This window comes from Sinocyclocheilus grahami, unplaced genomic scaffold (assembly GCF_001515645.1).
Source record: "Sinocyclocheilus grahami isolate Dianchi unplaced genomic scaffold, SAMN03320097.WGS_v1.1 scaffold277.1, whole genome shotgun sequence".
In the NCBI taxonomy this organism is placed as follows: domain Eukaryota; kingdom Metazoa; phylum Chordata; class Actinopteri; order Cypriniformes; family Cyprinidae; genus Sinocyclocheilus; species Sinocyclocheilus grahami.
This window is the reverse complement of record NW_015505456.1, coordinates 2,231,632-2,243,094: the sequence shown is the minus strand read 5'-3', so window position 1 is coordinate 2,243,094 and position 11,463 is coordinate 2,231,632. Positions and strand designations below refer to the sequence as shown.

The window sequence follows — 11,463 nt, the reverse complement described above, 5'->3', positions numbered from 1 at the left end:
AACTTCCCTCGGATTGTAGTAACATCTACAAGCAATTTGAATGCTCCTGAGCTAAATTTGAACTGGCCCAATGGAATCATTAACATTTTTTTTTTATATAAATTTGCAAAGATGTTAAAAACCTGTTTTTTGCTTTACTATTATGGTGTATGGAGTGTAGATTGATGTGGGTAAAAAGTAATTAAAAGCAGTTTAGCATAAGGCAGCAACTTAACAAAATGTGAAAAAAATGAAGGGTTATGAATATTTTCGTCAAGGCCTGTAGTTACTCCCAAACACTGTTAACAACACCTAAAGGTAAATCATTCAAGACAAACACCTTTGAATCTAGGCTGTGTTCCATCTCTCACGTGTTTGACAATGTTTCCCTTAGCTGAGAGCGTGGGAGAGTGGAACATGTGCACCAAGCCTTACCGTGGTCTCTCACACGAACTACTTTTCCCAGAAGAAGGATTCCCCAGTTATGCAAGAGGACAATATCAAACAGTCATTATTCCAGCTAAAGTCAGTTCATTGATGATTCAGTGATGTCAAATCTAATTCAACTTCTAATTCAACAGATATTCATAAGCTGGATTTGTAAATGTTGATAGAAGTTTCCCTCATCTCAAAATACATTTTAGAATACTATTCACAAAGGCTTGAAGTGTAAATTGGCAAATTTAAATGCACAGTCTTACACCGATTATGTTTGATACACCAACAATGTTTAAGTTCATGCAAACTATTCTGAAGTTGTCTTCTGATAGTTAGCAGCTATATAGTTATTTGTTATGAATGTAAACACTCAATGTTAAACAGAACCAAATTCTGTTTTTGATTGTCCAAAGGCAATTGCACATTATGAACAAGCTGCTGACTATTACAAAGGAGAGGAATCAAACAGGTAAGCCTGCTTAGTAGAAGCCAAATAATAAAGGTCTTGTTTCCCCCCCATGTTTAACCACTTTGTTTCTAAGGAGAGGTTTCTAAGATTAATTGAGGCATTTTGAATGGTACTTTAAGCTTTGATATGGTCTGTTTGCTTAATTTACAGCTCTGCAAACAAGTGTCTGCTGAAGGTGGCTTCATACAGTGCCCAGTTAGAGCAGTACCCGAAAGCAATAGAGATTTATGAGCAGGTAAGCCATCTGTCGATCTTCAGCAGATTCTTGCCCCATTACTCGCTCACCAGCAGTCGCTAAATCACTCGGGAATTCCTGTCTGTAAACAGGTTGGAACCAACACCATGGACAATCCTCTACTGAAATACAGCGCCAAAGAATACTTCTTCAAAGCTTCCTTGTGTCACTTCATCGTGGACGAGCTAAACGCAAAGGTCGGCTCTCCATCAGGTCATCATGCATGCATGCATATATATGGAGAACTGCTGCAGATAATGTGTGACTTTTCCTTTCTGTTGTAGCTCGCTGTTGGAAAGTATGAAGAGATGTTTCCAGCCTTCTCAGATTCAAGAGAATGCAAGCTTCTGAAGGTTTGTTATAATACGGTTTACAACATATGAAAACACATTTTGTAATCGGGGTGGTTTAGACTAGTGGGACTCAAACCATATCTGACAGGATAGAGTCAAAACTGGTATGTTTTCATCTCCGGAAGTGATTTTCTTGGAGCATTTTTATATCTTTATAAGGGTAATTTTTATAAAGGTGCCATACATGTATTTACACAACAGTTGAATATTGTTATGACTGTGATTTTTGTCATTTTCAATAGCCCACATGAAGTATATCAAATTGAAAGGCAGGAACTAATTACAGGCTAGGGCTGCAATATTATTATCGATTATTGCCCTTGATATTGTGTGTGGAGAAACGGCATATTCTTTTAGTCTTTTTTTTACTCATAAAATCAAGACTTCACATTGGTTATCTTAGTAGTGGTAAACGGCTGTTCATATCTGAAATAAATTATACCCAGAAAGTGAACAAAAACGTTCCCCATCACTGAAGCAGTCTGCGATGCTGCAAAAACAATGTGTAAAATGAATTTTTGATGCAACGTGAACAGATCTAAATGTAATGCACTTGTGTCCTTTTTTAAATTCATTTTCATATTTCACTTTAATCATGACAGTCGTAATAGATTATTTAAATTGTGTGGGGGCATTTTTCGTCTCCGTTTCTTGAATTTGCATTTATGTTCATTTTGATGGCATTTTTTTAGGGTTGCAAAGGGGTGGAACATTTCTGGTAAATTTCCAGAAACTTTCCAAAAATTCCTGGAAATTTTCCACCTTTTTGCAACCTTACATTTTTAAACCTTTGTTAATTTCCGAACCCAGAACCTCCTAGCAATTGCATAGTATCATGATGAAAACCACTCCGAAAAAATACCCAGGCAATCACTCGCATTGAGTTTTGCACCACTTTCAAAAATTAATATTCATTGTTGTATACTTATAAGAGGTTTTGTCCTTACAGAAACTTCTAGAGGCCCATGAGGAGCAAAATGCAGAGGCTTTCACAGAAGCGGTATGACTTTTACCTTCAGCTTCTTTAAAAAAAAAAATACATTTGTTATCATTGTTCCATTTGATTTTTAAAAAGTAAATGAATTTTTTTTAAATATTAAAATACTTAATACTTCAACCACTGGCATGAGTCTGAAGTGGGACTGCTGATGCGTTCAAGTCATGTTCAAAAGTTCGTAATTACGAGTTGAACGCACAGTGTTTAAATTACAAGAGGGAAACGGAATTTTCTTTAAGCCCCAGGTTGAGGGTGTATTGGTGGGAAAATATGGCAGACGCAATAGATTCAGCGTCTATATTGATGACAAATTTATTGAAATGTTTTTTTTTTTTTAATTTACTATAAAACTAGCTAAGTTAGATGTACAAAATATGATAGTATTGTAGAATCAGAATAAAATATATAACAATTCAATTTACAGTACTTTCATAACTTGATAAAAACACTTGGCAAAAGCACCTGATGGGCATTTCTTTATTCATAATTTTGTAGCGTTTAAATAATTTTGCTGAATTTTTTTGTTGAGAAGGTACATTGTCATCTTTCTCTGATAAGTACAGTGGGGAAAAAAAGTATTTAGTCAGCCACCAATTGTGCAAGTTCTCCCACTTAAAAAGATGAGAGAGGCCTGTAATTTTCATCATAGGTATACCTCAACTATGAGAGACAAAATGAGAAAAAAAAATCCAGAAAATCACATTGTAGGATTTTTAAAGAATTTATTTGCAAATTAAGGTGGAAAATAAGTATTTGGTCAATAACAAAATTTCATCTCAATACTTTGTTATATACACTTTGTTGGCAATGACAGAGGTCAAACATTTTCTGTAAGTCTTCACAAGGTTTTCACACACGGTTGCTGGTATTTTGACTCATAAATACAAACTTCCCTGGTGGAGTTGAATGCACCACATCTACTCGGACAGTTTATTTTTGCAGTTTATTTATTTTTTTTGGTGATGCTAACATCACAGAAATCTCATATCGTGTTCATTCTTTCGTCGTCTTTTAGGTGAAGGAGTTTGACTCCATCTCACGCTTGGACCAGTGGCACACCACCATGCTTCTGCGGATCAAGAAGACCATTCAGGGGGACGAGGGCGACCTAAAATGATCTGGACAGTGGGGTGATCACCCACTGCATGGCACCCTCCTTCCCCCCTTCCAATTCACATCAGTTTCGTGCAATGGCCAAGTCCGGGTTTCCCAAAACAGTATGTCAAAATGTATTGCTGCAGCATTTCTAGAGTATATACTTCTAAGCCTGTACTGTTACATTGATATCCAGTTATATAATATAGCACATATCAAAATTTAGCACTCCAGTTCAAAGATCTGCTCTGGTTTCCCTGTTGCATTACGGAGTGAACCGCCTCAGGACTAGGGCTGCACGAAAATATGATCGTGGTTTTGCGCAGCTTGTCAGTGAACAACGGCTCTGTGTAGTAAATGCTGCTCCATGTGAAAGCGGACGGTGCGGACGTGATGGAGATTTACCGCTGATTACAGAACTGGCTTTACTGACAAGATAAGCGTTAAATATTGCATGCGATTTATCGTGCAGCCCTACTCAGGACAGGGAAATTCAAGAATACAATGGGGATTTGAGATAGTCCTCGAGTTCTTTTGCAAAAGTCATTGAATTGCGACGTGCTAGAGCTGCATGAATTGTACAGATACAATTATTCAGTCAGTGCAGCAGGATTGTGTTTTATTATTATTATTTAGACATTGTTTTTATTTGTGCCGTTTTTGTAGTCTGCTCACACTAGTCGGCATGCAGGCCTCAAAATGCTTTTTGTCCACATTTAATAACATCCGACATTCATGCTGGACTGAGATTTTCAGTTTCCCACAATCCATCATTTTGAATTGGTATTTACATTATTACAAAAATGTCTTGGAAATAATTTCTTATTTATCCACTCTCTGAAATTTTACTTTTGGGTTGTTTTCTTAAATGTATATTTATTTAATTAAATTGTTATTTGAACTATTAATATTAGTTTATTATTTATTATTAGTCTAATAATATAATTAGTCAGAAATATTATAAATATATTATTAGTCTATTAATATTGTATTAATAAAAAATATATAATTTAACTACATTTTTACACTGTCTATCATCTCCATCAGCACTGAAATTGATGCATTTTGTAAAATCCTTGTATCACTCTTATTAATATGCTCAATGTGTGTCGTGTTGTGATGCATAGCTCATGTACACTCTCCACTCCTGTGGTGTTTAGCAGCGTACGTCATTCTGTGTTCTATGTGTCGTGACGTCTGTATTTTACCATATTCTAGTTTTTAAGAAGCCACAGTACCAAACAATGAACTTTCCCACAGAGCAACTGATGTCTTTGCTGAATGTCTGTGAGAATGTACAGAAATAAAAACCAATACTGAAATGGCTACACGATTTAGGCAAGTGAAAGTCTGTTATATTACCTAGTTAGTGGTGTTCGCTAAGCCAAGTATCACTATTACACTACAATGCAGTTTACGCATTACATTTTGGTGTGTAACTCCTGCACTGTTTGTGCTGCGGACTTTGACAATAACTCAAATAATGTTGTTAGTTAAGAAAAAGTAAATAAGTATATGTAAATAATATTTAATAAAATTTTCTATGCGTTTATAATATTTACAAAATAAATTTGCTGCCCAATCAAACATGATTGAGTACCCACTATATAAGTTTTGGGTTAAAATATAGACTATATATATATATACACATACGCTTATATTTCACATATTTTCTCTATATTTCAACCCAAAATTAAAACAAACAAAGTTAATTTATCGATAGAATTGAAACAGAAAAATAAGGAAGCTGAATTCAGTAGACATTTTATTGAGTGATTTTAAGGAGCGTTGTCATGGTTATACACATAATGGGATACTAAAAATGAAGAATTGTGTTATGTACTTGTAGTGTTGAGCATAATAAATATGAGCAAAGAGCATTACTGACAAAAAAAAAGCAGTTTTTTGGTTTTACAAGAATCACTAAAAAACTATTTAATGACAAGACATACCCTAGAAACGGAAGGGAAAATCATATATGATGTCAAAAACAAACCCAAGCAAAATTTAACATTGTGATTTAAGAATTCTACTAGTTAAGCACATTATAGATGGGTTTCATAAAGCAAAAGATTATTTACAGCTGATAATTTAAAGCAATGCTTGATTGTGACATGATTGAGTATTTTCAACTGAATCAGGTAGAATCTACTCTCCTACTGAGATTTCGATGTTGTTTGAAGCCTCTGCAGTGTGTATGCTTTCACTGACTTCCTGTTGGGTGTCTGCACAGTCCGTCTCTACCACTGTAACAGCTTGGACCGATACACACTCATCGACTGCAGCCGTAGTCAGACCGTTCTCTGTTGCTTCAGCTTCTGATGTCGCCGCAGTCATTGCCGGAGCCAGTAAGGTGTCTGAAATGTGACTGGCGATGGTGATGGGCACAGAACCGGATATCGATGGAGACACGCTGATGGAATGTGCAACTGAAATGGGGATGGAAAAGGGAACGGTCACGGGCATCCCGACCGCAGAAGCATCCAGAGAGATCACGCTGGTGCCGTCTGTGGTGACTAAGGGCTGCAGTTGCGTGCCTGCGGGCACTTCAGTCTGGATGACCGTGAGGCCGCCCAGGGCCGTGTGGCTGACCAGCGCGATGGTTCCAGGTCCGGCCCAGTCTCCGGAAATGGTTACGGGCTCTCCGGACACAGCCACCACTTCTTGGGTCTTCTGTGCGTCGCTCTCAGGAGCCTGCGCTTCGGAAACAGCAGCCACCGCCTTGTCCTTCTTCTGAGAAGAGCCTTTTGGCTTCTTGGCTCTGTCTTCAACATTTCCCTCCAGAACAACCAGGTAGTTCTTCCATGGAGTTTGTTTGTCATGGGTCTGCATATAGAAAAAGTGGTTATACTAAGTCCCGATTTAAACTACTTAATCCCTACTAACCTAACTTGCTGGTTCTCAGTGCAGGCTTATTAATGATGAAAAGCATTGCAATAATAATAATAATAATATGCATTATTGATAATATGTAATTAATATTAAAGGGGTCATATGATGTTGCTAAAAGGAACATTATTTGATGTATTTGGTGTAATGAAATGTGTTTATGCAGTTTAAGGTTCAAAGAACACATTATTTTCCACATACTGTACATTATTGTTTCTCCTCTATGCCCTGCCTTTCTGAAATGTGTCGATTTTTTTTACAAAGCTCATCGGTCTGAAAAGCGAGGTGTGCTCTGATTGGCCAGCTATCCAGTGCGTTGTGATTGGCCGAATACCTCAAGTGTGTGATGGAAATGTTACGCCCCTTACCATATTGTGATGCCGTGTCCCGGAGCGACGAGACAAAACCAATAAAACCCATTATAAACGAGGCATTTGTTGCATCCAGTGAGGGACATAATTACGGATTATAATGACTTATACTGTCTTTTACACGTTGCGTTGCATCGCGCCACGTAAACATAAAACCATGTCTGCATTTGTGATCGGAGAAATGACAAACTACAAGCCCTACTCTACACTGCTCAAAACTCGCGTTTGAATGGTCAGTGGCAAATCCTTTAAATATGAAAGTGTACTTACAGTCTGTGAGTCAGAACAGCCGGCATTGTAGTCTACTCTCCCAGGATCAGGAAACAGTCCTCCAAAAAATGTGCTGCACACATCTGAATATTTGGGTTGAACTGTTCTGGAACAGTGTTGTAAATGCAGCTTAACCACTGATTTCTAGTCGTGTCCTCTTTTGGAAGACCAAACAAAGTATATTTGCTTTCGCAACAAAACACACAGCGTCTTCACAACATGGCGGCAACGGCGGTGGCAGCAACAATAAAGTTACGCCACCTTTCTTTGCATGAACATGTTTATGCAAATCTTCCCACATCATGACGTAGACATGTGGGGGCGTGTTTAAACGAGGCGTTTTTAGGAGGGCGTGGACGAGTCTTAACTTTAATAAAGAATATCTCTTTGGGTTTGAGACTTTAGTCTTTGCAACTTTAGGGATCTTATCTATTCATCAACAGCTTGTAACACTCCAAAGAGAAAGGAAAACTTGAAATAGCATCATATGACCCCTTTAACACGTGAGTTTGAATTATAAATAGCCAAAAAAGTGGAACTGGTGTTCTGAAACTGCTAACAGGAAGTTAACCTTTGATTGATTATGTTCTAGATTGACTTACAAGTTCTTGGACACATTTAGACATGGATTACACTACCATTAAAATGTTTGTTTGTGTAACTCTCTTATGTTAATCAAGGCTGCGTTTATTTGGAATTTATTTTTATTTGGAATTTAAAATAACTTGTTTCTATTTGAATGTATTTTAAAATGTAATTTATTCCTGTGATGCAAAGCTGAATTTTCAGCATCATTACTCCAGTCTTCAGTGTCACATGATCCTTCAGAAATCATTCTAATATGCTGATTTGCTGCTCAAGAAACATTTATTGTGAATTTTGATTTTTTTTTTTGTAATTTCTGGATTTTTTCGTGAATAGAAATTTCAAAGGAACAACATTTGTTTGAAATGGAAATCTTTTGTAATTTTATAAACATCTTTACTGTCACTTTAATCCTTGCTGAATCAAAGTATTAATTTCTTCATAAAAATTCTCACCCAAATTTTAAATGGTAGTGTACATTTAGGAAATTCAGTAACGGATTTAGTTGGCATTTATCATATGCAGAACTGGTGCCTATAAAAAAATATTCACAGCCCTTTCTGGACTTTTTGCACCATTTATAGTTCAGTACATCATGATTTAAACTTGCACGAAGCCCATGGGCGTGAATATTTTTTACAGTCACTATAAAGCCACTTATTAAACCGTGCTGTGAAAAGTGGCAGGTTCTTTACCAGGGTGTGCCGGCGTACGGTGGATTTGTCTGTAAACGTTCTTCCACACATGCTGCACATGTACGGCTTCTCTCCCGTATGGATTCTCTGATGTCTCTGCAGGGCGTTGAGTTGAGTGAACTGCTTATCACAGTCCTTACAATGATACGGCCTTTCACCTGTGAAGAAAGCAGCAGTGACAACTGATAAGTATATTAACTGATAAAATATACACAAGCCTGTGACCGCACAGCAGTTGTGCATTGCTTGATCATTGCTAGTCTAGGACTATATTACCTTGTGGCCGTTTATTGTGATTATAATTAATTCAATTATTTGTAGCACTTTGGTATCTTTCATCAAATTGTTTTTGCCATTATTTGATATAACATCAATATGCTTTAGTGTATGTGACATAAAAGGCCACTTTTACACTTTTTAAATAAAATGCATAGCAATATTGGATTATTTGTGGAAGATACCTGTGTGTATTTTCATATGCTGGTGGAGGGAGTTCCTCTGAGCAAATGCTCTTCCACAGGTTTCACATTTGTAGGGTCTGAATCCTGAATGGATTCTGTTGTGATGTTTCAGGTATTCTTTGGATGCAAAGCTCTTCCCACAGTTCTCACACATGAATGGCTTTTCACCTAGACAGAGAAGAGGAAGTCATTATAATTTGCCATCAAATTATTTCTCTCTATGAAACGGGAAACCGCTGGCTCACCTGTGTGACATCTCCTGTGGTAAGACAGCATGTGGTTCTGGGTAAATCTGGCATCACAGAGGTCACAGGCGAAAGGTTTCTCTCCAGTGTGGATCCTGGATTAAAAACAAGATAGAATGCATAAATATTAAATGCAAAAAACCCGAGATGTTCATTAGGGATGCATAATGACCATTTTGGTATCTGCAACTTGGCATTTAAAAAAAAAAAAACTATCATAGAGTTATAAATGCACCGATTTTAGTATATAATGTAATTTTTTCTGCACTAATATTCTAAAATATCATATTATTTAATTTTATGTATAGATGAATATAATATAGATTTGTGCATTTAGCAGATGCTTTCATGCATAAATGTAAATAATATCATTTAATATATTATAATATGATGACCAATATTATGTTTGGTAATTGGCCATACCATAAAAACAACTAGATTTTAAATTCTGAGGAAATATAATAAATAATATACATTTAGTGGACACTTTTTCATAAATGTAAATAATATATTACATTATTTTATTTACATTTATGCATTTAGCTTTTATGCATGTAAACAATCAAATATAATTTCACATGCAAAAAATAAATAAATAATATGATGGCCAATGTTATAATATGGTCAGTTATTGACCATAAAAAAACAACTAGATTTTACATTATTCATACATGTAAATAATATAATTTACATTTATGCATGCATGTAAATAATAAAATATAATACTTATTTACAACTATACATTTTGTGCAATGGCAGCATGTTTTGGCTGGGCTGCCAGGGTGTTGCTATACAGTTGCTAAGGTTTTGTGAGCAGGTTGCTAATACACTTTGGGTGGTTACTTGCTGACAAAAGCCAATTTGAGGTAGTATTTATGTATTTAGCATCCTAATATTTAGGGTTCGGGGTTTGTATAAATTACTTGTATGGTGTAAACTGGAGCATCCCTGATATTGCCCACTACCTTTGATGTGTCTTGAGTGCTGAACTCTGGGAGAATCTGGATCCGCACTCATCGCATTTGAAGGGTTTGTGCCCCGAGTGTGTCCTCTCATGCAGCGTCAGGGCAGTTTTGGAGCTCAGAGATTTGCCGCAGATGTGGCAGTAGTGTCTGTCCGTGCCGCCCTCGTGCACCTGTCGCCTGTGGCGGGTCACGTCCTTCTTGCGCTTGAAGGTTTTGTTGCAGATCTCGCATGGGAAGAGCCTCTCATCATTGTGCACGTGCCGCTGGTGGATTTTCAGGTTGCAGCGGTTGGCGAACGTCTGCTGGCAGACGTCACAGCGAAACGTGGTGTCCATCTGGACCCCGTGGTTGACCTTCAAGTGCTTCAGATAGCTCTTCTCATAGTAGAATGAACGGCTGCATTTCTCACATCTGTACTTTGCGGTTCCTCTCTTGATTTTCTTCTCGGCTTCATCCATTTCCTCATTAGGCTGGAAGTCTGATTCTTGAGGGTCTTCTTCAGGCACATCATGAGTGGATTCTGACCCAGTGTCATCGCAAGTGTCTTTTTCACCCAATGCGTCCCGTGATGATTCTGCCTCTGGATCTTGGGGCGTTTGCTTGTCTTCTGCTGTGCTGGATTCATCAAGGGTTTCTGCTTGCTTTCTCTTTGGCTTTTTCAGAGGAGGGTCTACAGACACTCTGCGACCCGCTAACCTCCTGCTTCTCCTGTCTGGTTCTGTCTCCTTCACATTTTCAGGCACTTTTAAAGACTTTTTTCTCTTCATCGCTCTTTTCACAGGTTCTCGTTTGGTTTTGATTTCAGTTTTTGGAGTATTTGAATCCACGCCATCCTTCTGCAGGGTTTCATCTGAAACGCCACTGGGAATTTCTGCCTCGCAAGCATCCACTAAGTCCTGGCACTTCAGGAGTTTAGCCATTTGCAGTACAGTGCTGATGTAACTTTTCTCCACCTCGATTTTTCCAAAATACGCATACTCTAAGAATTTCTCAAATGCATGCGGTAAGATGTCACACAAGAATAAACTTTTTACTTGGTCATTAGCTAACAGATGGGACTCGAAGTAACCACTGGATGCGGCGAGGACCACCCGATGGGCTTCAAACTCCTCCAGCTCTTCTTGAAAATCCACCTGTACCGTGATGTCACACAGGCTTCCCATGGTCCTCAGCTTCCACATGGCATTGAGCAGATTTTTATGGTGAGAGCTGGATTGCAATTGAACCAATCCATCACTCATTTTCTCTGGGTTCTGCAGCTGCCGGAAGAACATAAATTATTAGAGACATTTATCATTTATATATATATATATATATATATATATATATATATATACATACACACACACACATACACACTGTGTGTGTGTATATATACACACACACTGTGTGTATATATATATATATATATACACA

General features: G+C 37.5%; 2 protein-coding genes across 2 annotated transcripts in view; one reads left to right on the top strand and one right to left on the bottom strand.

Annotated features, from left to right (window-relative positions):
- LOC107600111 (beta-soluble NSF attachment protein-like) overlaps nt 1-3,915 on the top strand; it is an 8,895-nt gene extending 4,980 nt beyond the window's left edge. Inside the window, exons 4-10 of the mRNA XM_016291902.1 lie at nt 374-460; nt 802-886; nt 1,037-1,121; nt 1,214-1,318; nt 1,406-1,474; nt 2,424-2,474; nt 3,487-3,915. Of these exons, the coding sequence (XP_016147388.1) occupies nt 374-460; nt 802-886; nt 1,037-1,121; nt 1,214-1,318; nt 1,406-1,474; nt 2,424-2,474; nt 3,487-3,588 (584 nt within the window). The 3' untranslated portion in view covers nt 3,589-3,915. The remainder of the gene's footprint in view (nt 1-373; nt 461-801; nt 887-1,036; nt 1,122-1,213; nt 1,319-1,405; nt 1,475-2,423; nt 2,475-3,486) is intronic.
- A 1,442-nt stretch (nt 3,916-5,357) lies between these two features.
- Nucleotides 5,358-11,463, bottom strand: part of LOC107600081 (GDNF-inducible zinc finger protein 1-like) — a 6,853-nt gene continuing 747 nt past the window's right edge. Inside the window, exons 2-6 of the mRNA XM_016291870.1 lie at nt 10,048-11,306; nt 9,083-9,177; nt 8,838-9,005; nt 8,377-8,534; nt 5,358-6,392 (exon numbers count right to left, since the gene is read on the bottom strand). Of these exons, the coding sequence (XP_016147356.1) occupies nt 5,715-6,392; nt 8,377-8,534; nt 8,838-9,005; nt 9,083-9,177; nt 10,048-11,288 (2,340 nt within the window). The 5' untranslated portion in view covers nt 11,289-11,306 and the 3' untranslated portion in view covers nt 5,358-5,714. The remainder of the gene's footprint in view (nt 6,393-8,376; nt 8,535-8,837; nt 9,006-9,082; nt 9,178-10,047; nt 11,307-11,463) is intronic.